The sequence below is a fragment of the Poeciliopsis prolifica genome, unplaced genomic scaffold (assembly GCF_027474105.1).
Source record: "Poeciliopsis prolifica strain line A6 unplaced genomic scaffold, Auburn_PproV2 SCAFFOLD087, whole genome shotgun sequence".
Lineage (NCBI taxonomy): Eukaryota > Metazoa > Chordata > Actinopteri > Cyprinodontiformes > Poeciliidae > Poeciliopsis > Poeciliopsis prolifica.
In genome coordinates, this window is record NW_026562462.1 from 1,180,212 (window position 1) to 1,207,119 (window position 26,908).

Genomic DNA, 26,908 nt, shown 5'->3' on the forward strand with positions numbered 1-26,908 from the left:
TCAAATCCTTGATCAGCTGCAGGTTTTTTTTATGTTTAGGATTTATACAGGTCAGCTTTTTTCCTATAGTCCAAAGACATAAATGTTGGGAAACCTGGAGAGTCTAAGGGTGCGTTTACATCACACCAGTTCAGTCTGCTTTAATTGAACTCAAACTTATTTACCTAGAAAGTTCAGTTAATGTGAACTCTGACCTGGACCAATAAAAGTGAACCTCTGTCTAGGTCTTGGTGTGTCTGGGATGGTTTGAATGTATATGTGAAGGCCTATCAGACCTCCCCAAAAGCAGGGCATAATGCCAGAGTTTTGTGCTAGCAGGAGAAATGGATTGTGGTCTTTTACCAAAGACAAACAATCGCTAAAATCTAATGAAAGTCCATTTTTATTTACATTTCTAGAGAAGGAAGTTGCCCTCAGTGTCGTTTCCTTCAACGGTTTGTGGTGCAGCGCCACCACAGGTGAGGAGGGAAACAGCGGCTGAAAATGTAACAAATGTTGCAACTTTGGTCCCAAATCAAATTAAACTCACAGTTCTGGGTGAATTTGTGTCTATCTAAAATTAACAAAATATTTTTCTTACTGAACGCAAAAAATGTGGACCAGCAGAAACTAAAAGGACTCGGACAGTTAGCTAATTATTCTGAGAAACAACTACTTTAATAATACACACTTACATGTGTGTGTCTGTGTTTTTGCTATTGCTTCTTTGTCAAAGCAGATTGACTTTTGTTTGAACAGACTTGTGAGGAATTCCAGGTATTTAGACACATTAACAACCATTGACATCTCTTGTCACTCTCACCTGACTCACCTGTGGATCATTGCAGTCAGTGGGCTGTTTACTTACCCACCCATAATCTGCGATTTTGTTTTCACATCAATCAGTGAGAGCGTCCTCGTCAAACCGCCCGGATTGCAAGGTCTGCATTGTGTGTTGACAGCTGGTTTTGCAGAAGAGCTCCAATATCAATTTAAAGATGTTTGTCCACTTTAGCATTTATTTCAGTAAAGATGCAGCATGTTTCACACTCATGGGATAACCATAAAAGTGACAATAAAAGCTTCTTTTTGTGTGGCTCTTAATGCATGGCAGCAAATACTGCTCTTGACAAGCATTCCCATGTGTTATTTTACGACACTAGACCCATAAAGAAGTGATTTCTATTACTAAGCTGCACATAAAAAAATGCATTTAATTAGATTTTCAAATTTATTGATGTTTCTTGACACTTATTCAGTATGATGGAATGTTAGTGCCATTGTAGATAGAAAAACAAAAAACTTTGACATATCTGAGTTTCAAAAGTAAAAAAAAATGACATGAAAATAAAACAAAATCCAAAAGTTGAAAATTTGCTAGAAGAAAATAACTAAATTTGAGATTAATTTCAGAAATTTTCCAGAAAGAAAATTTGATTTTTTTTTATTTCAAAAGACAAAAATGTTTGACTTGAAAATCAGAAAAAATCCAAAAGTTGGAAATGTTGAAAACTACAAACTTTCCATGTCATTTTTTTAGGTTTGTGGGTCATTTACTTCAGTGGTTGTTGGTGCAGCGCCCCCGCAGGCGAGGAGGGGAACAAGTTTTTCAATTAGTTTGGTTTGTTTGATATGAGAGAGGGAACCACACCAGCTGAAAATGTAACAAATGTTTCCATTTTGGTTCCCAATTGAATCGAATCTACAGCCCTTTAAGAAAAGAAACTCTTTAATTTCAGTTTTCTGAACCTTTAATGAAATGTTTGTCTGGAGTCGATGCTTTCGTTCATCAGACAAGAGAAACACACACAAATGAGACTTTTCATTAACAAGAGAGTTACGAGTGGAGGGCAGGGAGTGTGTGTGTGTTTTAACGTGTGTGTGTGTGTGTGTGTGTGTGTGTGTGGGTGGTGATCATTTCCAGGAAGAGGTACAGAGGAGGGAGAGTTTGTGTGTGTGTTACTAAGTGGCTTCCTGGTCCACCGGGTGTATCCTGTTCAAAGACGCACTCACCCAGTGGGTCATGCATACGTGTGTGTTTGTCTTGTACATTAACTTTATCATCAACAACAACACACACACACACACACACACACACACACACACACACACACACACACACACACACACACACACACACGCACACACACACAAAGACTTTTTGTTGACTCCACATTCTGTCAGGATAAACCTGATTGTTGTGGGTGTCAGGTTTTGCAGATTCAGAACATCACCGAGGCGCAGACGCGTTCTTGTGTTTTGTTAGCGCCGACTTCCAGGACGGCCTGTGACCGGCAGGGAGCCGACCGCCGAAGAAGGTCAAAGTTTAATAAGAGATTGTTGAATCATTAAACCTTAAGAGATGAGGAATGTTAGCGTCCTGCGTCAGCCGTCTCGATGAAACTGAATCTGAGAAATTAAAACAAACATGTCGGTTTTCCCACACCGGCTCGTGTTCAGAACAGTGTGCAGTTATTTTAAACGAGGGAGGTTGTTTAAAAAATTTCCTGAAAATATTTAAACAATCAAAGTGTTGCAATAAGCTGGTTCATTGCAAAAACACAAAATCTTCCAAGTGTTTTTAGTGTAGTTTTAATGCAATTAATTTGAAATACACTTGAAATAAGACAAAACTGACGGACTTTGTTTAAAACTCCCACACCCAAATTAGTTGAGCTGTATAAATATTTTGTTTTTTATAAATATAAACAATATTTAGCCTTTGAAAATTGTGCAGCATCAGTTTATTCTTCTTTATTTACGGGATTAACCATTAATGCACTAAAATTTGTGTTCATAAAATAATTTTTCCTTATTTGATTTGGCACCAAACTGGCTCCAGCCCAGGGCCCCACAGGGTTATTAATACGGCCCTGCCAATCAAAAAACTTACATTTGGGCTTTTGTTCATGTAAAAGTTCACTAGACACCTGATGAATGAATGAATGAATCATGATCAGAAACTAAATGGAGTGTATTTAATGTTGAGCTTGAATAAGAAAGTCAGATTTAAAGTGAAAATATTGTGCAAAATTCACATTTGTACATTTCTATTCTTCTATTTGGGTTTTTACTGCTTCTATAAACAGTCAAAGCTCTAAAGAGACACATCCAGCTGTTCTGGAAATTAGCTCATGCTTTTTGGTATCTGGAAAATGTACCATTTCAAGAAACCTCCAGGTTATGACGTCACAATGGGCGGGCACCATTCTGTTACCCAGCAACCAGGCGGAGCTCCACCCACTATGCGCTCCATGATGGCTGTTTTGTTGTTGACAGTTCCACATCTCTTTGCTGCTATTTTCACGTGGATCAAACGGGACTGTAAACATTGCGTGGGGGCGGGGGGCGTGGCCAACAGCAGTCAACCGGCAAAACAGAGACAGAGCCATGAAACAGCTCAAAATCACCAAACTAACGTTTTAGATTTTGTGTTATGAACATGTTTAATATAGATCTGTCTTAATTTGTTTAAAAGGAAGCACATGATAGGCCACCTTTAATTAAGCCAATTAGAGTAAACGCTTCAGTTAATCCTTCATGATTTACAAATCTGGAGCATCATGACGTGTTTATGTCTTTATTGGCTGCTCTGTCTTATCTCGACCTGTTTGTCTGCTGGGTGCTGATTATTCCCACACCAGGAAACGTGTTGCGGCTGGTCACCAGGGGGCTCCACAACTGCGTGGGTTTCCTGCTGTCCCCTCCACTAACCTCATCCACACCAGCTGGACTCAGTAAACCGGACCCGAACCGTCCGCTGCGCCGCCTGACGTCGGGTCTAATTGTTGGGGGGCTGGTGGGGAGCTTCGGAACCAGTCAGCAGACCCACGGGTGGGATTCGGACACGCACGCTTACTCAGCGCAATCTCTGCCCTCGTGCCCTGTTTACTTGCCCCCACTTTGAAAAAAAAAAAAAAATATATATATATATATAGGCCTATATATGGACGTGCACGTGGGCGCGTGGCCGTGAGGAAGGTGGGACATCGCCGGGACCTTTTTCTGTTTTCCTGATTGTATTGGACCGGAAAAGTGCCGGCAGCAGCGGGGGTTCGGTTCTCCGTTGAAAACCTGAGTTTCTGCGCGGCTGAGGAAACATCACGCTGCTCTTCTTCCTCTTCTTCTTCTGGCTGCTGAGGAAACATGAAGCTGCAGGAAGAGAAGCTCTGAGGATCCGAACAGGTAAAAGAACCGACTGGCTTTAGAAGTTCTGTCATTTCAAGCAGCCGAACCAAGTCAGGGCTGCTGAGTTTGATCTGGATCACATGTTTACGTTCATTGAAGGTAATTACCATTAATTAGAGTTATTGGTCTAGTTAAAGTCAACCCAGAAAGTCGCCATGTTTAATCCTGATGAAGCAATTAATCAATCAGACGTTAGAAATTTCTAGGCTTGGCTCAGGAATGAAATCCAAAACCAAATAATATTATTACTTGGTTTTGGATTTACAAAACCAGGTTGGTTTTGGATAATACAAATATTACAATGTCTTTGGATTGAAATTAGTCAAGATGCAGAAAACAAAATCTTTCCAAGTATTTTTCTGTATTTCTGGTGCAAATAAATAAATAAGACAAATTTTTTGCAAGATAAAACTAAAAGGCAGAAGAGAATAAAGATGTGGGAAATAAATACCAAACCTTGTAATAATCCCAAAATATAAAACTCAGACTCCTTATTGCCATGCCAGCAATACAAACAGGTTAATCATTTTAGTCTTGTTGCTTTAGTTTGATCTGTTAATTTTTCTTCCACTCTGCAAAAATACAACATATTACAGAGTATTTTTGTCTAGTTTCTAGTGGAAATATCTCATTGTACTTCAGAAAACTAACTTATAAGTTAAACAAGATGTAGGAGTTTGTTTTAAGTAAACAATTCCTTAATATTGTAACACAGCAATCTTGTTAAAAGTGAAATAATCGATTAATTTTTGCCATTTGTGGCCTCCTGCTGGTTCTCTCTGGGTACTCCTGCTTCCTGCCACAGTCCACAGACATGAGTGTTAATTTATGACTCTGACTGTGAGTGAATGTGAGAGCGCATACTTGTCTCTGTGTACCGAGCCTCTCAGCCATCACTACGTTTGAGTTTATAAAACAAACTGTCACAGCTAAATTTAACACACATTGAGTTTAATTTTATTTTAAAACATTAATTCTGTATTAATCCATAAATTAATTGAACATACAGTTGACAAATATCTCATAAAACTAAAGAAAATGTAAAGAGTCAGTTTATGGTGTTTGCAGACATCATTAATTACAGATTACTGCATTTATTACTGCGTGGTCATAATATATTGCTGATATGCTGGTATGTTTTTTAGGGCATGTGTAATATTTGTATTCTTCTACTTAGAGTTCATAATAGTTTCACTCACATTCATTACAAAAACTGATTATTATTTCAAACAAAATGTTGAAAGACAAAAAGAAAACAAGCACAGTGAAGCTAAAAATGCAGCTGAAATTTTATTTTTGGAGCTCTTTGATATAAATGTATAAAACAGTTATTCAAAATCAGTTGATTTGTGAAGACCGCTCCAAATGCAGGAAGTGGACAACAACACAGGGAATTCTGGGTAAACACAACCAAAACAAACCTGTTTGTTTGGCTCTGGCAGTAGAAATGACTCGTGGTCTTTTAGCGACAATAAAAGAGAAATTGTCCAAGCGTTAAAAACTGAAGCCAATCCATTTTTGTTTACATTTAGTGAAGAAGGAAGTTGCGCTCACGTCTTTCTCAGAGGTTTTTGTGTCGTTTCCTTCAGTGGTTCTTGGTGCAGCGCCACTACAGGCGAGGAGGGGAAAAGGCTTTCCAATAGTTTCAGTCGCTTGACCCGGTGCAGTAAGAAAGTGAACCGCAGCACCTGAAAATGTAACAAATGTTTCAACTTTGGCCCCCAAACAGTCCAGCAATAATGTGCTGGACTGTCAGGACGGAAACACTCCTAAATACCTGAAATGTTAGAACTTTGTTGACTATTTCTGAATTTTAAAATAATCCTTTGACAAACAGGAAGCCAGTTCAGTGATTTAAAAACTGGTCATTTTTGGCACCATTTGAGCCCCATAGACAGATGTATGAGAGTCTCTAGACCTTGTTGAGATATTAGTAGTTTAATACTGGAAATGTTCTTCAGGTGATAGAAGACCGACTTTGTAATCATCTTTAAGTGTCTCTGAAGGTTCAGGTCCATCACTACGTCCAGATTATGAAGATCTCATCCTCTCAACGTGTTTCTTAATCTCACTCAGTTCAGGTCACAATTAGAGCTTCTGTAAATTAAAAGCAGCTTCTTTCTCTCTTTTTGAAGTTTCTCCTGATGTTGATGCTGCTGTTTCCTTCCTCGTTAATTTGATCTGACGATGAAGATGCATAAAGATGAATCAGAACACCAGGCTCAGCTGTGTCCTGTTTGATCTGCTGCGTCTCTGCTGCTGTTTCGCAAGACTTATATAAGTCTGAAGGCTTGCATGAGAACAATGGCGCACACACACATATCCACTGCAGCACAAACACACACGCGTATTTATTGCTGTGGTGTTCCTTCTGATAAAGAAATGAGATGTGTAACTAGTTATCCTCAGAGTTTCAGTTCCCCCAATGAAGAGGCTCTTTGCGTTGGTTTCTGTGGTTCATCATCACCTATTAAAAATGGTCTGAATCACTTCATGCATCGGCAGCCTCAGTGAGTCACAGATGAAACGGTGAAAGAAACCTTCTGTCAACGTTTTCGTGTAGTATTAATTCCTCAGGTTTACTGGGTTTTATTCTGGCGTCCGTCTGAACGGTTCACCGGTTCACAGAGCGGCGCATCAGGTCTTCACCGTCTCAGTTCGGCGGAAAGCATTTACTCATTACTCGAACGGTAAACAGGCTCGGCCCTTTCTGTTTAACCTGCAATTAGCTCACAACAGCTCAGTTGCACATATTACTTCCATATCTGTGGACCTTCAAGCACACATGGGGCCCACATGGAGCTAATGGGTAACAGTTTATGGATCCCACATGGAAACGCTGGCGGAGGTTTCACATGCTGCAACAGTTCCTCAAGAGGATCCATTAGTTTTGAGATGTTCACTTCCTTCAGAAAAGAGGATGAATCACTCTGGATTTAATTTAACAGCAAAGGGAAAGTTTCCTAATTTGATCTACGGAGAGTTTAGCTGGTTTAGGTTTCTCCTGACAGCCTGTTTAACACGAAAACAAGTTTATTTACTAAAAACACAGTTAGCAGGCCGTCGAAAGTATTCACAGGCCTTCGTTTTATTGGGATTTTGTGTGACAGATCAACACAAACGCTACGCTGAACATGACTTTTTCACAGCAGTCTGAACAATTCTGACGTTTTTGCACCAAAACAGTTCAATCTTTTCCACTTCCACGTTGTACCAAATCAGAAACGAATCCGATTGTTGTCAAAGCGTCTGCAGTCTGAACGGTTGTTGGATTTTATTAGTGCATCACCTATTCAGGAGTTTCTGAATCACTTCCTGACCTGAAACACATTTTTCTACATCATCAATGTGAGACATTCTGAACCAGAAACCCTGACGAATTAAACCAGGATGTAAACAAGAACCTGTTATTCTACAGCTAATGATTATTATTAGTAATTGATTATTCCGATGACTAATCGATTAATCAAATGGAAAAAAAATCTTGTTCTGCTGATTTTTTTACATTAGAAATACATGAAAATAAACAAATAATTCAGCAAAATAAACATTTTATTGCCTAAAACTGGAATAACAGTAGAGTTTAAGTGAACTCTTGATTATTGGTAGCAAATGTTGCACCTGCAGCTTAAAAATACAAAACTCAACTTTTTCTGCTTGACTTAACATCAGTACAGTTTAAGGCTAATCTGCTAATAGTTTTTTGGATTAATTGATGAATAACTGCATACACATTTAATTTAATAAGAGTTTTTATTTTGTTTCCTTACATAATGTGAACCAGATGAAACAAGTATTTACAGCTGAAGTAGATTTTTTCTAGTGTTTAATGTATTTATTGAAAGTTTTTCATTACAAAGACACAAATGTACCAAAATTCCCAATGAGAAAAAGCAAATAGTAATAATAATAATAATAATGAATAAACACAGTCCTCACTGTCATTAAAATAAACCAGAACAATTTAAATTACTACATAATTCCAGTTTAACCTGTATAACTAAAATCCATCTGATCCTCAACCTGCATCGACAGCTTATTTAAAAAAGAGAAAAGATTTCAAAGTCTAGTAAAATTTTCACGTTGAATTTTCTCCTGTTTTAGAAGTTTGTTCAAAATTATCATTTTAAATATAAAATGTTTATAATTTTTAAAACAGTTTTGGTTTAATTTCTACTTTGTTGCATCTGTTTGTTCTATGTCTTTTATTTCAATTAATCAATTTCTTATGATTAATCCAATTAATCATTTCCCACAGTAACTCAAAACAGATTATTTTAAGTTGCTGTAAATTATCTGAACATTGTTGTTGTTTAGCAAAGTGTTTCTTTCCCCTGCAGATTGTCTGTCAGGCGACCAAACTCCTCTTCGTCATGCTGCCTCGGCTCTGCATCCTCCTCCTCTTCCTTCCCCTCAGCCAATCGGACGACTGCGTATTTGGTTCTGGCAATGCGACCGATGGCCGCCAGACGGTCACCATTGCAGCCATCTTGCCAAAGACCAACACAGAGTATCCCTGGTCGTGGCTCCGGGTGGCGCCGGCCCTCTACCGGGCCATCTCGCGGGTGAACTGTGACCCCTGGCTGCTCCCGGGCCTGAAGCTGCATCTGGTCAACGGCAACTCGGAGAACACGGACGGGTACTGCTCCGACTCAATGGCGCCTCTGGTGGCCGTTGACCTGAAATTGGCCCACGATCCTTGGGCTTTCATCGGGCCTGGATGTGAATTCTCTTCCTCGCCGGTCGCTCGCTTCACCACCCACTGGGATGTTCCCATGGTGACCGCCGGCGCCCGCGCCACAGGCTTCAAATTTTACGCGGCGGTCACCAACACGGGCCCGACTCACGCAAAGCTGGGCGAGTTCAGCTTGAAGATCCAGCAGTCGTTTGATTGGTTGCGGCACGTTATGCTGGTCTACACCGACAACAACAAGGACAGCAACTACGACAGGCCGTACTACTTCACCGTGGAGGGCGTGTACGAAATGCTGAGGGTCCAGAACATCACGGCCTACGACTACTCGCTGGAGACCGACATCAACTACAAGCTGGCGGTGCAAAAGATCAGAGACAACGGAAGAGGTCAGCTTCCTTTCCCCTCTTTCCTGCTTTATCTCCAGTGATCAGTCGAAGGCATCTGAACTTTGACCCTACAGCTGCTTTCACTGTTTGCTATAGTCTTCCTCTTCATTTCTCCACTTCATTTATTGATTTGCTGTCTTGGAGATCCACAGTTATACAGTGCCTATAAAACGTAAGACGTTCCAACCTTTTATTGCTTTGACAAGTTAATTTTTACAGTTATTTTGAAGATTAATCGATTAATTGGAAGAAAAAATTCACAGCAATTCTTCTGATTTTTCATTTACCCACTTAAACCTTTACACAAGATTAAAAATATATTAAAGGGACGTTTTATGCAAAACATACAATTTGCACATGTTTGTACTTCCATTTGGGTTTCTGCTGCTCGAAAAAAAGACGAAGCACTTAAAAAAACACAGCTGGGCAGTTGTTTTTGAGTTGAATAATGTTTTTTGGTGTCTGGAAACGAGACATTTCAAAAACCTGTTGAAAGTAACGTTGCAAATCAGAAAGCTCTGCACTTGACCCAATAACCCCAGGAAAGCCCAACCCGTTACCCAGCAACCACAGCGGAACTCTGCCCGTTACCGAGCAACCCGGACAGAATTCCAGCAGGTTTGGTCAGTTGGCGCCGTGAGCTGTACGGCTTTGAGTTTCAGTTCAACCCGCAATAAAAGCTAGTTTTTAAGTTTATTTTCTGTCATTTGTAATTTTCTTAAATGGAATAGCGAGGATAAAAAGTCTAGTTTTTTTTGCAAATAACTCAGTACACTTGAAATAAGACAAAGCTCACAACTAATGTTTGTTTCCCAAGCCTTTTATTATTATTATTATTATTATTATTTTAAATGCGTAGAATTGGTAAAACAGTTTCACTGGCAGATTTTTTCACTTATAACATGAGATTTCTTTCTGTGTTACAATTCAAATAATCTTCCAGTGGAACAAGTACTTTTTAAAATCAATATGAAAGAATTATTGATTTAAAAGAAGGCCCTACAGCCTGTGAAAAAGTAACAAGTGAGTTAGTTTTTTCAAAGGTCCACATTTGACTGAGATGCTGTTTTACATCGTTTGAGTTAAAATCTGGTAAAAATGCGAAGGTTTCTCCAGTCTAATCACACACACAGGGTCAGTTTGAAAAACATTTCTTACTTCATAAATTCCATCAGATATTGAGATAAAATCAAGCCATATCTCCTTCTGGCTTTCCGTAGTTTTTCCCTTCTTCAGTCCTTTCTTTATGACCCGTCATCCGTCGTGTTTGGATGATCAATCAAGGTCCAACACTGCAGCTGCTCTGACTTCCCTGTTTTGATTCCTCTTCACTCCCATGCGCTCTTTCCCGTTTCTTTCCTCATCCTCCCTCGTTTTAGAGCTCTCTCCCTCCCTTGATGTCGTTAAATGAAGGTTAATTATTGCTTGATTTTTCTCCGTACTGGTTAATGACTGACCTCGGTTTTATATCTTTGTCTCCAATTGAGTTTGTGTGCTTTTTTTTTTTTGTTTTGTTTTACATCTTACATTTATTGGCAGTCATTTTGGTTTAGGGCCTCTGGAGTGACGACATTCCTGCGTCGTAAGGACATTCCTGCATCGTCAGGGCAGTCTGGTCCTCTGTGTGGGGCTTCAGTTTAGAAACTGAATCAGTGGAGTGCTTTTTGCCCCCCTCGGTTGGAAAGACTAATGTGAGTGCATTTGTTGTGCACACCTGTAAGCAATCTGTCCCTGTGGTTCTTTTTTGCTTATGTAATGTGGAACATGCCGCCGCCGTCACGGAGTGAAGTAACTGTACAAGTTAAGGTATCACATATAACCGCACGCCTTGAGTATAAATACTGATTCCAACTTGAAACCTGATCATCTGATCGCTGCCAAATCAGAGAGTAGATACGGTTTGTTTCCTTTCTCTTTATCAGGCTTGGACTTTTCAGCATCAAATGGCTTTTCTTTTAAATTCTTTGATAATCGTAGCCGTGGCAGAGAAAACACCCCAAAAACATCTGGGAGATGAGCAAATTGAACTACAGTTCACTGTGGCGGAGCATGGTGGTGGCAGCATCAGGCTGTGGTGGTCCATCTACAAAATATACAAACCAATCCTGGGAAAAAGCAGGATTGGTTGCAGAAAAGTTAAGTTGGACAGAGATCTACCTACAGCGAAAGGATGGAACACATTTATGTGTTAGAGTGGCCTAGTCAAAGCCAGATTTAAAAGAATATACATATATGTGACAAAACCTAACAAAATATTGCCACTTAACAATTATGTGCTGCGATGCTGAAAACAGTAACATTCCCATGGGCTTCCAGCTCTTTTTTCCACAATAAGAAATCAGTTTTACAAATTAAATTTCAACACTTACTTTTGAATAATCATTTGTTTTCATCCTGCAGCTATTCAAATAAACCTAAATACTGAAAGTTCCCTTTTCTGCTTCATCCTAGAAACTTTTATCCCCTATTGAAGGTAAAGAATTATTTCTTTGTATGTTATGTTTTGTAATCAGAGGAAATCCTTTGATTCAAAGTTACATTAAGATACATGCACAATAACACATATTGTTTCTTAATATGTTTGTTGTCTAGTGTCGCTAAAAAGCTTCAAACTCAAAATTAGGAATAGCTCTTTGAATTTTGGTCACATGATGTCTACTTTAAAGTATTATATGTAGAAAAGACTAACACACATAAATATGTGCTTTATTTCAGAATATACTCAGTTTTATCAGAGTTTACCAGAAAAATTTGATGCTGTCAACACATTTCACACTGGCTTGTAGTTCACATTTCGACCACTAGGCGGATACCAAAGGACTTCCTTGGATTTTTGTGCAAAAATCCAACATTTGTAGTTTTCACTGTCCTGTTGGTCGCATTCATGAAGCTAATTAGCACAGCTGGCCTGGCCGGTATTTCTACAACTATGTCTGCTTTGTTACTTAATCAGTCAAGAAATTAAACAATGAGTTTTAAGGAGTGAAATGTGCTACAGATGATTCTTTTCCCAACTTTGTAATCTTTTCCAAATAAAACAGAAATTTCTGAGGTGAACAAGATCACTTGTAGCTGGTCTTGTTTTGTCAGGTTTGGTGTGGAAAGAAGCAGCCCTGCTTTCAAACGTCCTGCTGGTGTTTAGGAAACAATTTGGTCCATTAACTTGTTGTGTTGTGCAGGTGTTGGTGTGAAACAACCTGGCCGTTTTTCCATTAATCCTAATAACTGGTTGTGCCAGATTTGGCAGCGACGTCTGCTGTTATGTGTTGGTGACAACTTTAATGAGTTTTTCGCATCACTGTGGAGGAACTTCAGTCTTTAGTCCCACAGCGTCTCTTTCCACTCGAAAATGTTTGACTTTCCAAGTATTTTCTGAGATTATTCTCAACATTTTGGAGATTTGAATGGAAATTTACTTTTTATTCTTGCTACAATGGCCCTGATACACTGATAAACTGTAAAAACACAAAACCTTACACAGTATTTTTTATCTGGTTCCTAGTGCAACTATCTCATGATACTATTGGATACTTGAAGAAAGTAATTTTTGAGCAATAACTTGTTTTAACTACTTTCCTGGCAGATTATTTTACTTATCAGACATTTTTCTGCCGGTGGAGCTAGAACTGGTTGCCAGGTAACGGGCTGGGCTTGACTGGGGTTGCTAGGTAACCACGTCAGTTGGTTGTGAAATAAGTGACAAAAATCTTCCCATGGATCTTTTAATCAACATTACAGAGTCATTTACACTAAACAAGCTCCTTTATCATCATCTGCTCTTTGACTTTCACAAGGCTTGGTGTGTTGTGACTTAATTTAAAACTTTATTCCCTTCTGCGACACGTTTGTGTGGATTTCATGAATCTACCTGTTCAGGTGTCAGCGACGTCAGTGTTGGTAACCGTCAGGTCTGGGCCCCCAGCAGGTCCGAGGCGTGCCGGGTGCAGTTTGGTGCAGTTTGGTGCAGTTTGGTGTTGGGGATGACATCATCATCACGGGCTCGGTCGGTGACGGCCGCCCTCTCTCTGAGCGACAGCAGCTGGTGCCCCGGGCAGCGCTGCACGTCCTCAAACGATCGGCCCTCAGTGTGTGTCTGCGGCTCGGCAGATATAATTCATGCAAATCTGTTTACACAGTCAGATTATGGGGAAGTGTCTTCAGCTCCACGTGTCGTATATCAAAACGTGTCAAAAGTTAAGACGTTTATGGTGCGGCTGAGGTCGAGGAAAGGGACAGGTGAGCGGTTGCTATGGCAACAGCTGGAGGAAAGTTTTAGGTGTCAGGTGACTTAATGTCCTCTGAAGTCATGGAAACAGAGAACATGTGTGGCAGCAAAAAGTTTCTCGCTCTGCCTTTTTGTCTTTTTGTAAAATGATTTTTAGAGTTTTATTAAAAGCAGTTTTTGACAGACACACATGGTGGGACTTTCTGGGTTTCACATGTGAACGTCGCTGCCCGCAGTCAGTGGGTCCACCTCGGGGGACCCGGCGGAGCGGGCCGCGGGGGGCCATCTTTCTTTCTGCGGAGGACTTTGAGTGACACTGGGGAGGCGGATATTTTCAGTCTGCTCCAGATTTAAACAGAATGTGGTAAAACTGGAGGGAGCGGGAAGGATGTTTTCACTTGTTCTCATGCAACTTTAATATTTTATTATCTGGTGAAAAACAACCTAGTGTATAGTGCTAATGTTTTTAACCATTCCAGATGTGTCTTTCAAAGAGTCAGTCTTTATTCTTGAGGGTTAAAGGAGATCTATTGTGCTACCTGGACAGATTATGGTTGATCTATAAGCAATATAAAACATGTTCATTACATTTTTTTGCACAAAATCTTAGATAATGAGGTTTTAGTTCTGCCTGTTTTGAGCTGTTTTCGGGCGTCCTGTCACTTTAAATCCATATAAGCTGCTGCTGACCACGCCTGCCAACTCAATGTTGACACTCACACGTGAAAATGACTGCCATCAGATGAGAAATTATATAACGTTTTTGAAAAGCAGAAGTAGAGCGTCCTGCACAACCAACAAGGTTGCACCATGTGATTTCTAAATGGTAAGTGAGCAACAAAAGACTTTTCAGCAGCCCTTATGCAGCTCATAAACCAGCTGACCAAACATGCTGCAGCTCCGTTTGGGTTGCTAGGTGACGGGGCTGTGGTTGCTAGGTAACAGCGTGTTGCCCGTGGAAACTGCTCATTTTCCAGACACCAAAAAAACCATTAACTATGGCCAAAAAATGTCTGGTGTTTCTTTGTGAGCGCTTGGGCTGTTTTCAGCAGCAGTAGGAACACAAATGGAAGTACAAAAACATACAAAATCATAATTTTATAGAATAGATCCCATTTAAACAACAGTTTTCTCTTTAAGTGCACAATATACTTTGAAAAAATTAGGAAAGCGGAAACATGGAGGACAAAAGAACAAGGATCTGGTCCAAGGTTTCGGGTTTCACATGTCACATTCCCATGTCTGCATCCTGTTGAACAATCTGAGATTATCTGTGAAAATAATCCCACTAGCTCCTCTCATTTCTGTTGTCTCGAGGGTTGAGTCGACACCTTTGCCGAAGTATTGTTCACAACCATCCCTAACGAGTGTGTCCTGTCTCGCCGCTGAGCTCGTTAGAGGGGGTTCTTTGATTATTACCATGGAAACGGAGAGCTGAGGTCACGAGCCCTGAGCCGTGCCTGGTCCACAATCTGCTGGGTCCAACTGGACCCTGAAGCACTCAGAACGGCACAATGACGTTAGACGAGTGCAATGTGAGAAAACGACCAGACGAGATCAGAGTGGAAGAAAACAGCAGAATCACCGCAAACAGAGAGAGAGAGAGAGAGAGAGAGAGACAGAGAGAGAGAGACAGAGAGAGAGACAGAGAGAGACAGAGAGAGAGAGAGAGAGAGAGAGAGAGAGAGAGAGAGAGAGAGAGAGACAGAGAGAGAGACAGAGAGAGAGAGAGAGAGAGACAGAGAGAGAGAGAGAGAGAGAGAGACAGAGAGACAGAGAGAGAGAGAGAGAGAGAGAGAGAGAGAGAGAGACAGAGAGAGACAGAGAGAGACAGAGAGAGAGAGAGAGAGAGACAGAGAGAGACAGAGAGAGACAGAGAGAGAGACAGAGAGAGACAGAGAGAGAGAGAGAGAGAGAGAGAGAGAGAGAGAGAGAGAGAGAGAGACAGAGAGAGAGAGAGAGAGACAGAGAGAGAGAGAGAGAGAGAGACAGAGAGAGAGAGAGAGAGAGAGAGACAGAGAGACAGAGAGAGAGAGACAGAGAGAGAGAGAGAGAGAGAGACAGAGAGAGAGAGACAGAGAGAGAGAGAGAGAGAGAGACACAGAGAGAGAGAGAGAGAGAGAGAGAGAGAGAGAGAGAGAGAGAGAGACAGAGAGAGAGAGACAGAGAGAGAGAGAGAGAGAGAGAGACAGAGAGAGAGAGAGAGAGAGAGAGAGAGAGACAGAGAGAGAGAGACAGAGAGAGAGAGAGAGAGAGAGACAGAGAGAGAGAGACAGAGAGAGAGAGAGAGAGAGAGACAGAGAGAGAGAGAGAGAGACAGAGAGAGAGAGACAGAGAGAGAGAGAGAGAGAGACAGAGAGAGAGAGACAGAGAGAGAGAGAGAGAGAGAGAGAGTCACATCAAACCTATGAACAGACAGCAAAAGGAGGCGAAGTGGCTGTGACAAATAAACATTAAGGAGCCTCCAAAGAAAAACAAAGACCCAAATCAAAAGACACAAAGTTGAGTAAAAACAGCTTCAAGGATTCAGCAAAAAGAAAATGCAACAAGTTTAAGGTTGATGATGATTAAAAGAAACAAACATGCAAAAACACAAATCTTACCAAGTGTTATTGGTCTGTTTGTCTTAGTTCACTTAAAATAAGACAAAACTAACTTACAGGTAATTTTACCAAAATATAGGAGTTTGCTTTGCATAAATAATTACTTAAAATTGATTATTTTTTTAAGTTCTAGTTGTAAAGATTGATTATTTCACCCATCAGACATTTTTTCCATGTTATGAAGGAAAATAATGTATAAAATCTTGGTAAATTCAGCAAAATGACGAATGTTGAGCGTCTTGTGAATTTATATTTTGCTATTTGTTTCACAAATAAGGAAATAATCTGTTAACTCATCAGCATCAAATTATTATCAATAGCTGAAATGATGGTGACTTTCTTGTCTATATTGGATGATGCTGTGTGGAATATATTATAATTTTTCTCGCTCATTTGAATGTGTAAATATACTTTACTACTGTTCTTCTTTTGTTTGCTTTTGTTTGAAGTTTATTTTCTTTGTTTAACCTTTTATTACATTCAATAAAATCACAATCAACTCAACTCAAATCTCATAATATTATGACTTTATTCTTGTAATGTTGCAACTATTTTAGTAAAATTTCAACTTTATCCTCATATAAGTTTTTATTCTCATATTTTGTCTTTTCTTACCTGATCTTTAAACTGCGTCGTAATAATATGCCAGTGGATCTTGCTCTATTTTGTTAATATTCAAGAGTTAAAGTCAGTTTCCTGTCTCTGGCAGTGGTGTACGTCTGCTGTCCGCGGGACATCTTCCGGAACCTGATGGTCCAGTTCTGGAAGGACCGGGTGGACATGGACGACTTCGTCTTCCTCTTCATCGACCTTTTTGCTGAGGGTCTGAGTGGCGGACGAAACGACGTGCAGAGGCGGGTAGAAAATACTCAAGAGTAAAGAAGTGCCTGATCAAATTATCAATCAGTTAATCTTTAAAAATCAGTTCATCAGACGGACCAAAATATAAAGTTTAGTGAAAATTTTGATATTTTAAGGATGAACAACAATTCCCAGCTCTTTTTTGCGCTAACACATAATTAGGAGTTTATTGCAGATTTTTCTCAAAAATTGCCAAAAACTTTCTAACTTGTCCTAAACATCTGCCTCAGTTTTAACTGTCAGATTATATAATCTGTACGATAAAATTCACATTTACCGTCATAAATAAATGCAAATATTTCCAAATTAGTTCCACAAATCACAAAAACAATCGCAACATTCTGGAGGGACTGAAAAGATGTTCAACATTATTTAACTTTAAGAATTCATCAATATATATCAGTTTGGCAGCTGGCTTTATCAATGCATTCCGGCCCTTTAAGAGCATTTATGACCTTGATTTGGCCCAAAATGAAAATGAGTTTTCTGGAAGAAATATATCACAATAAATTGCAAAAGTAAAAAGTATGATGCAGTAAAAAAGTAATGAGTAAATGTAATTAGTTGCTTCCCATCCCAGGCCCTGGTACCGAGGAGACCAGGACGACCACGCAGCCAAAATGGCCTTCAGGGTGAGAGGTCACGCTGCTCGTTTTTCTGCAGTGGTTCATTCTTACAGGTGAAGATCATGGCTCTCAATTTATTGTTTTTACTGTTGTGTCTGCTGTCAGAGTGTGAAGGTGCTGACCTACATGGAGCCTCAGAACCAAGAATATTTCAAGTTTGTTGAGGATCTGAAAAGAGACGCAAAAGAAAGTTTCAACTTCACCATCGAAGACTCTCTGGTAAATACATCCATCATGGCAGGATGACGTCAGCCAGACATTTCCCGTTAACGTCTGTGTTTCCCTGTCAGTTCAACCTGATAGCGGCAGATTTCTACGACGGCGTGATGCTGTACGCTCAGGCTCTGAACGAGACTCTGAGCCAGCAGGCGTCGGGACCGGGACCCGTCCAGAGACCCAAAGGAGATCTGGTGACACGCAGGATGTGGAACAGGAGCTTCTCAGGTGATTCTTCTGCTGTTCTGGACAGGCCTGGCGCTCAGATAGGAATGGGCTGTCGGTGGTGAACCAATCAGAGCGCAGCGCTGGACGAGAACCGTCTGCTTTGAAAATGTGTGTTATTAATCAGAAAACCACAGCGCAGAAATATCCATCTCATTTTCTGCTCTGTGTTAAACTGCAGCTGCACTTTACCAGCAAAACACTCAGTAACAGCAAAAACACATGTTTAATTAACCGTTTGTTCTGCAAACATAAAATACTTCAGTCAAGATAAAATATGAATTTTAACACCTTCACAGAGCTTTCATGTAGGGTTGAGCAAACAAAGCAGAGATGAGGAAGACTGAGGGCATTAATGCATGTCAGTCGGTATCTACAGCTTCCATTTAAGTTGACTCTGAACTTTGATTGCTAAGTCAGTAGAATCTGCAGAAAACGCAAATCCTAAATAAAGGACAAAGATTTATTGTTATGTCCGAGACTTTTTAGTCTTGTTGCTTTAGTTTGTTCCGGTATTATTTCTTCTACTCTTCAAAAACACTAAAGTATTTTCATTCTAGTTTATGTTGCAGTTATCTTAGTGCCCATAAAATAAGACAAAACTGACTTACAAGTAACTTTTCAGTACGATATTGCAATTATTATTTAAGACAGTAATTCCTTAATATTGATGAAAAGTTTCTGGTTACACTGGCAGTCATGAGTTAACACTCTATGAAGTCATGACAAAATTGCCAATTAATTAGTATTTTTATGATTCCTGTTCCTTTCCGGTGTCAATCAGAGCCTCAGGATGCATTGAGCCTGAATTTGGCTCAATGCATCCTGAGAGAAACCAGCGTTTCTCTGCCACCAATCAATCATGCAGTCGATTAACCAACGAGCCTCAGGACCTATCAGGAGCCCCGTAGCGCCACGGAGGTCATCATGGGAATCTGAGCCTGACGGACGCTCACATTCTCACGGCTGTCATGTGTGTCAGTGGGGAGTTGGCGTGTTAGCGCAGAGCTGCGGCGCAAATTTGTACCAGCTGGCAGCGTCACTGGGAACAGGAAGTTTTAGGCCCAAACCAACAACCAGAGCAGGAAAGTCACGCCGCAAGAATTTAAAGGGAAAGTTTCACTTTTCTGTATTCTGCCTGGTCAGTAATTCAACATTTATTTAGCATGAAGCACGCAGAGATTTGTGAGAGTTGTTTTGTGGGTCATTTAGGAGAACCTGCAATGTCAGGCAGACCCAGGTTCTGGAGTTCAGAGTCGGTCCGCGGTATATTGTCAAGGCCTTACATTGTTAGCACACACAGGAAGTCGCCAGTCATTTTTCAGAGTCCCTAACAGCTTCAGGAAACAGTTTGCAAGTGTAAAAACAAAGAGAAAAATTTTCGCCTAATTTTACTGCTGACAGTGTTGACACAGGAAAAAGGAGGATGTGTGTGTGTGTGTGTGTGTGTGTGTGTGTGTGTGTGTGCGTGTGTGTGTGAGTGTGTGTGTGTGTTGTTGACACTTTACGTTACACTGTATATAATTACTAAAGCTGTACGCTGACTGCTGCTGGAGGAAAATTTCCTTTCATGAATCAGGTTTATGTTTCATTTCAAGTCAAGTTTTAGAAACATTTAAATAATGATCGGTATCAGCAAAAACTTGTGACAAAATCCAGATAATAAATTGTCAAGTAGGTCACTGATTTGGTTGTAAAGTCAGTTCAAGCTTTAATAAAACATGCTACCGCTAACATTAGCATACGCATTAATGTTTGAGGTAATTGTCTCAACTCTCATTCCTAATATTTATTTTGTAGCAACTTTACACTGATTTATTACATTTCAACATTTGACACAAGCAAGTTTTAAAAGGGTCTTTTAATAAGAAATTTGCATTTCACATGTTTTTGTCTAAAAACAAGCCAGTAGCTTAAAAAACAGACGTTAACTGGCAATAAGTTGAGGACTTCTATGGCATTTTTTTGGCCCTTGACAAAAAGTCAAGAGTGGTAAAAATTTGCCCTGCAAACTAGAAAACAATTGATGACCCAAAAAATGTGGAAATTGTCTGTTTTTATTTTAATATGGCAACAGACCAAGGACCTTCTTATGTTTTTGATTTTTCATGTAATAATAATGTAGTTTGTTGAGAAGACAAAACTAAAGAAATACATCACAACCAGATAATCTTTGCATTTTTAATTTGATGGGTTTTGTGGTCCACCAGTTGTTCAAATTGTCCAGTTTTGGCTCCCAGAAAAAGTTTGGACATCACTGCTTTAGATGGTTGAGTGATTTCTGGGGACGACTGGTTCCAGTAGTTTTTATTAGAGGGTGTCAGAATAAAGTGGGTTAAAGACAAATATACATTATCTTCATATTAAAAGATAAAAGCACAGAAATGTTCATTTCAGGATGCTTTGTTCTTGCGAAATACCAAGAGTCATTTTAAAATGAACCCCCCAAAGAAAATGCATTTCCTAATTTCATAAAATCTATTATTATGGATGCAGAGTTTTTCTAACAATAGAGCCCCAAATTCCTGCACTGACACCACACCCAGCTGGTTTTTCCAGGAAGGAGTGAGATAACTGTTTGTCAGTTTTGCTTTAAACTTATTTGTTTGATCCAGATTAATTCAAAAATAACCCAGACGACAATTCTGGGATTAAATATTATCAGGAATGTTTCCCCTGATCTCCTCCCCTTTGTTTGCGTTTGTCTCTTCTGTTGAGATTTTATCAAACTGTTTTTTTTTTTCTTCCTGAAAACCTAAAAAGCAGCAGATAGTATTTGTTGAATTTGGACCTTGGAACTGAAATAACTTCTTCTTGCTTCACCACAAAACTAAACAGAGAAAGAAAAACTGCTGAAAAAATAGCAGACAGACTGCAATCTATCATCGCAGCAGCTCAAACCGACCTGAAGTTTATGGTCCATAAAACACGCCTCGGTCGGTCAGATACGATGTTGATCCAAGCTTTCGAGACTAGCTCTTCTGTTGTTTTAGTTTGTGAACTATTTAAAAGATAAACAGATAAGAGCTTTCATCATTCTTGACTCAAACAGCGGAAAAGCACTGAGACGTCTCACTGGGTTTCTGCAAACTCAGAGACAGTGAGATGGACCAGATTAACAATCTGAGACAAACCAGAGAAAGGAAATCTAAAAAAGAAAAAAAAAATGAAATGAGGCAAAATTACGGAGGGCTGAAATTGACAAAATTAAAGAAAAACATAATTACACAATTTTAGTAATTTATTTTATAGGCAATTTATTGAGTATGTCATTAAATGATTAAAATGCAAACATATAACAGACAATGCACCATAAAATAATTTTATGTGTCAGACTTACCCAATGCAGTCAAGGGGCGGGGTTATGTGTGAGTGGGCGGAGCCATGCAGGGAAAGGGCGGGGCTAACACAGATCTATCAGCATTGGCCTCATTTTGTGAGGCTAAACTCATAAACTATCTAAACTAATCCTCCATAAGTGTAATGGAGGATTTTCATTGTGGTCTGGATGATAATCTCTTGGCTAATTTTAAAATTGAGGGAGTGTAGTTCAACGGATCAGTGTTAGCCCCGCCCACCCACTCATAAAACAATTTTATGGTGACGCTGCAGGAACAGGAAGCATTAACTAAGTAATGATCTGCATTGGCTTTTACAAATTAGCATTTTAAAGACTTTATGACATGTTTGTTAAATAAAAATAATAAATTTAATATTTATCAACATATTTTATATGTTTGATTTTGGTGATGTCACTCATCAAAATGTAAAGTTTGTTAAATTTTTGACTGTTTTGGGTTTTCTTTATAACGTTGTAATTTTGTGTCTTTAATATGTAAAGCACTTGAACAACCTTGATTGGTTGATTGGATTATACCTAAACACTAAATTAAACATTTATTTATTTTATGAGATGTTTAATTAATGTTATTTATTTAATTTAGTCCCTTTTGACCCTCCATACAAAGTAGACATGTTCTGAAGATTCAGATGTTTTTGCTGTTTGTCTATTTTCTTTATTCCTTTTTATTTTGAAACTCATTTGACAGAACATGCTAGACAAATGTGAGGTAAATTACCAAGAGCCATTTATATAGAATGTTCAGCCCAATACAGTTTAATCATATTTTCACTTTTAGTTAAAATAAAGTGCAATTGGTACCAGTACAAGTTATTCAAGAAGCCCAGCCGATTGCATCCAATCATTGAGGAAAAATAGTTTAGTATATGAAAGTAGAAAGAGACAGAACAGATCCAGATACAGAGGGAGAAACAGTCACTTTGAAATTGTTAATATTTCAAGCAGAATAAAATACTTCAAGAATAAAAGACGAGGCACAAAGAGACAAACAGCATAAAATAAGAAACACAAAGCGATGCAGGTGCGGAGGGGTCCAGGTGTGTGAGAAACATCCCCAGAAAGTGACGATGCATCATGGGAAGAACCAGACAGGCAGACGGTCTCAGCTGGACAGAAGCGCTAATCTGATCACTGCATCATTATTTATGCCTGTGATCATGAATCTGTTTATGCAGCCGTCCTGCATGAAGACGAGAAATAATCTGCCTGGTTTTGTGCTTTACGCTTCAGGAAGTGACTGAATGAGCCATCTTTGAAACCAGCAGACCAACCTTTCTAGATGCACTACAGACCAACAGTTACAAAGGTCAAACTCCAGCCAGCCTTGTGGAAAACACTTGACTGATACAAAAATCATGTGATTGACGGGGAATTTGCTAACAGGACTTTCATAGAGCTGTATGTACATATTTGACCCAGTCGGAAAAATTCTCACTCTGTGTGGATTTGAATAACATATTCATATAAAAATTCACGGTTTCCATGAATATGATGAGTACATTTAAACAGGGTCTGTGGTGTAAAATTCACACTTTGCATTTGGGTCTCAGCTCCTCCTTGAAACAGACGAACAGTTTAAAAACCCACCCAGCTGGTTTCTGTCAATAAGTTCATGTTTTTGGTGACCAACTTCAAAAGCTTCTGCAATAAAACGTCACAAATCGGCAGACGCTGCCAGTCACCTAGCAACCCCAGCAGAACTCTGCCGGTCACCTAGCAACCCCAGCAGAACTCTGCCGGTCACCTAGCAACCCCAGTCCATCGCCTAGCAACCCACGCTGAGTTCTACCACATTTTGTCTGCTGGTTTTGCTGCTTTATAGACATGTTGCATGTCGTTGTTTACGTCCAAAGGCGATTCTTTTAGATGCCATCCATCGCTGCGCTGCTGCAGAACAACTCAAAGCCTCTCGTTTTCTTCTTTTGCCTCGCTCTTAGTGTCGGCTGTGCTGCACACAGACCCGTTGCCGCAGCATCTGACTGACAACAGCTCCACTAATGTATCGGGAATCAACACAACAAAACCCCGCAAACATTTCCCACACAAAGAGCAGAATATTCAGTCTGTTAAAGTATTTTCTTTCCAGGCTTGGTGTTTATTTTGCTGTTGTTAACAAGTGAGCATCTGGACACGGCGGCGGCTGATTAGCTCATTTAAACACAGCTCTACTGTCAGACTTGGTGTATGAATCGCCTTTTTTCTTTAGCTGAACATGAACACAGAATCCTGCAACACATCTACATGTGAATGTTGTCAAAGTCAAGCTAGCATCACTGTCCCCCTCCCTATTTGTTTTTTATTAAAACCGTTTCCTGGCCTGTGAAGTGTGATACCCTCGTACCTTGTTATCTCATTGTCCCAATGTTGACAATTAATAGCAAAGCACTGCATCCTTTTTCTTTTAAAGCCTGATATATGCACAAAATCGTTAAGTCAGCATAAATATTTAGTGTGTAATGATGACAACTGGACAGGTAAAACCCTCATCGTCTGTGAGCGGTTTTCACCCTCCATATGGGAGATGTCACATTGCAACATGTCTATATCAATAAGCAGACCTGAGCAGACTAAAATCTCATTATCCGAGAATAATTTTGTGGAAAAAAGTGTAATGACCTATTCTAACCTGTTCAAGGAAGTATAATAGGTCACCTTTGACCTGTAGATGCTTATATTTACAGCTTTAACATAAGGAAACTGATACTAGTATTTACCCTAACTGCATCAGAAGATCATTTAATTTCCCCCCTATATAGTAGCTAAATTTATACCTTCTCTGTAATATAATCAAAACCAGGATCACACTGAGAACTCAGACACTCGGGTCCATGAAAACACACCCTTGTCATTTCAGTGTGACTTTCAGCGTGTTGATGGCGCAGATAAACAGGCCGCTCTGCTTGCTCTTTATTAGATTGAACTGCTTTTATCCACCAACACACACTGAAACTAAGTCAGCGCCCATCAATCACCGGCGATGTGCGTCAGAGGTGGAGAGAGCGATGCTGGTTGAATTCAGGTCGAACTGGACAGGAGCAGCAAGGCGACTGGAGTAGCTGGCAGTGTTGGCCAGTAGAGGGAGCTCTAGACAGCAATAACTGATTACTGTCAGACGTGTAGAACAAAAAAATCCCTGAAATAGAACCTGTCTGACAACATGAAGCAGGCGAAAAGTGTTGAAAAAGAAACGTGTCATGCTCTCGTCTAAAGAAATTCAAGATTAAATGAGAAAGAAACATTTCAGACTCATTACACTAATCAACTAATTTAGTTACCTACGTATTGTTAATATTTAAGATAAAACTACTACTCATCTGTAAATTTATTCTACTCAGATCATAAGTTTTATCTTCACCCGGTTCAAATTCTGTAATGAAAATTACTGGTGAGCAACTTTTTAATCCAGTTATTGATCAGCAGATCAGCTGCATTGATATTAAGTCAAGCAGAAAGTTCTAATAGTTTTTACAAAGTATTTTATACATTGGGTCAGGTTGATATAGACAGGATTTGATTTCTTTTCATAGAAGAAGCTTTTTGTATTTTCTCAGGATATCTTAGTCTTATATTAACATTTGTTTGATTTGAAATATTTGTGTGACAAAAATATATAAGGAGGCAAATACTTTTTCACAACTAAGGCTGATGGTGTAAGCTTTACAACATGAAAGCCTGTCTCAATACGCAATAAATCAATTAATCGCATAATAAATTAAAATGAATGTGATCACTTCCTTTTATTTTCTTTAATATTGCTGAAAAGCCTCCATTTTAAAAAATGCTGCAAACATTTGACACCCAGTATATAGTAGCTAGTTTTCACTACCTCCCACTTTTGGCTCTTTTTCCTGTCTAAGCTGAATGATGATTATTTTTTTATTTTATTGTTATTTTGTTTGTTTATTTTGGATATTTAAAATGTTTTCTAGCTACAGTTTTAAATGTTCCTTAGAAGTTTTGGTATATATTTTTTAAATATACACCAATTAGTGTATGTAGAACAAACATAACATATTTATAAAAAGCATAAAGGAAATGAAATAACCAAACAAAAACAAACAGGAGTTATATATTAAAATGGATACATTCAAAACACAGAACATAATCAATTGGTGTCACAACAAAAACAATACAATTGTTTAATAGAATAAACTTTATTGATCCCCAAAGGGAAATTTCTTATTTGTTTGCAAGCTCCTCCTCAAGGTATTAAATATTAATAATACACAAATAACCATAAGAGATAAAGTTTACAGTGTATATATGGGTGCATATATACCAAAGAGTGATGTAGTAATTTAATATGTAAATAAATAAAAAATAAATAACAAGCATGCACATGCAAACATGTTAACCTAAAACTAATCTATAAATACAATAAATGACAGAAACATAGGAGGATTAGTATATAGTTTTTCATTTTTGAGCGCTTGCATTAATAATATACTATATTATTATCATCATATTAGTTGAAAATGATCTCAAAATAACAATATTATCATTTATCACAATCATTTCTCGTGACTGGAGCAGCAACAACACTTAATGTTACCAGTCAGCTTTACGTTTGAATTCCCAGTTTGCGCCACTGCTTTCCAGAAAAGGCAAACGATCCGGTGTTCAGCTTTACTGGTCTGGATGGTGTAAAAAATGCAAAGTTCTCACACCAAAACACTCACATCAGGTTTCAGGCCAGGTGTGGATTTCCTCTCAGTTTGCAGCTGAACGCAATCAGAAAACATGAGCAGAATAAGTGGAACATCTGGAATCCAATTCATTTAAATACCAGCCTGTTTTTTTAAGATGCTGAGCTCCAAGTCTGGACTTTTTCACTCGTTCTTTGTGGATGCTGTGACTCTTTCCACCCTCTGAAAGCTGAGTCTCCTCCTCCTCATAATTCTTTCAGTCACATTCTTGGCTTTTGTCAACTTGTTGGACTTTAATCAACGAAAGCAACAACTGTTTTCAATCACTGTCTGCGTTGTTTTTTTTTATTTTTATTTAAAACAACACAAATAACTGTTATCAATTATAAAATATATTCAGGAGAAAAAGCAAACAAGCAAGGCACACGAGGAAGAGGATGTTTTATGAAATGAACTCAGATAGCGTGTGATGTCTCCACAGGCGTGTCGGGAGAGGTGAAGATGGACGAGGTTGGAGACAGAGAGACGGACTTTGCCGTGTGGGACATGACAGATCCAGAGTCTGGAGAGTTTCAGGTAAAAATTCAGATTAAAGACGAGGCCTTCACTGTGATTTATTTAAAAAGGCAGCAGGATTATTTCAAACTAGTTCTGGGTCTGTTAGGACAACAATCAGATATTACTGTACTCAGGTACAGTAATAACAACAGTTTTTGAACTTCACGCTCTAGCAGTGTATGAAGACTGGCCTTTTCAATCAGATTACCTAAGAAACAAGTTGCTTATTAACTTAAAGGTGCATTTTAACCCTAAGTCAGATAAACTATGGATCACTTTAGAAAACAGACTGAAGATTGGTAAAGTTTCAGTAGGAGTGACATTAAAGGTTGAACAGA

At 39.1% G+C, this 26,908-nt stretch overlaps 1 protein-coding gene across 1 annotated transcript in view; it reads left to right on the forward strand.

Moving 5' to 3' along the window:
* The first annotated feature begins 3,671 nt into the window (after nucleotides 1-3,671).
* Nucleotides 3,672-26,908, forward strand: part of npr1a (natriuretic peptide receptor 1a) — a 44,179-nt gene continuing 20,942 nt past the window's right edge. Inside the window, exons 1-7 of the mRNA XM_055022503.1 lie at nucleotides 3,672-4,164; nucleotides 8,508-9,249; nucleotides 16,787-16,931; nucleotides 17,519-17,570; nucleotides 17,670-17,783; nucleotides 17,855-18,008; nucleotides 26,494-26,588. Coding sequence (XP_054878478.1) covers nucleotides 8,541-9,249; nucleotides 16,787-16,931; nucleotides 17,519-17,570; nucleotides 17,670-17,783; nucleotides 17,855-18,008; nucleotides 26,494-26,588 — 1,269 coding nt within the window. The 5' untranslated portion in view covers nucleotides 3,672-4,164; nucleotides 8,508-8,540. The remainder of the gene's footprint in view (nucleotides 4,165-8,507; nucleotides 9,250-16,786; nucleotides 16,932-17,518; nucleotides 17,571-17,669; nucleotides 17,784-17,854; nucleotides 18,009-26,493; nucleotides 26,589-26,908) is intronic.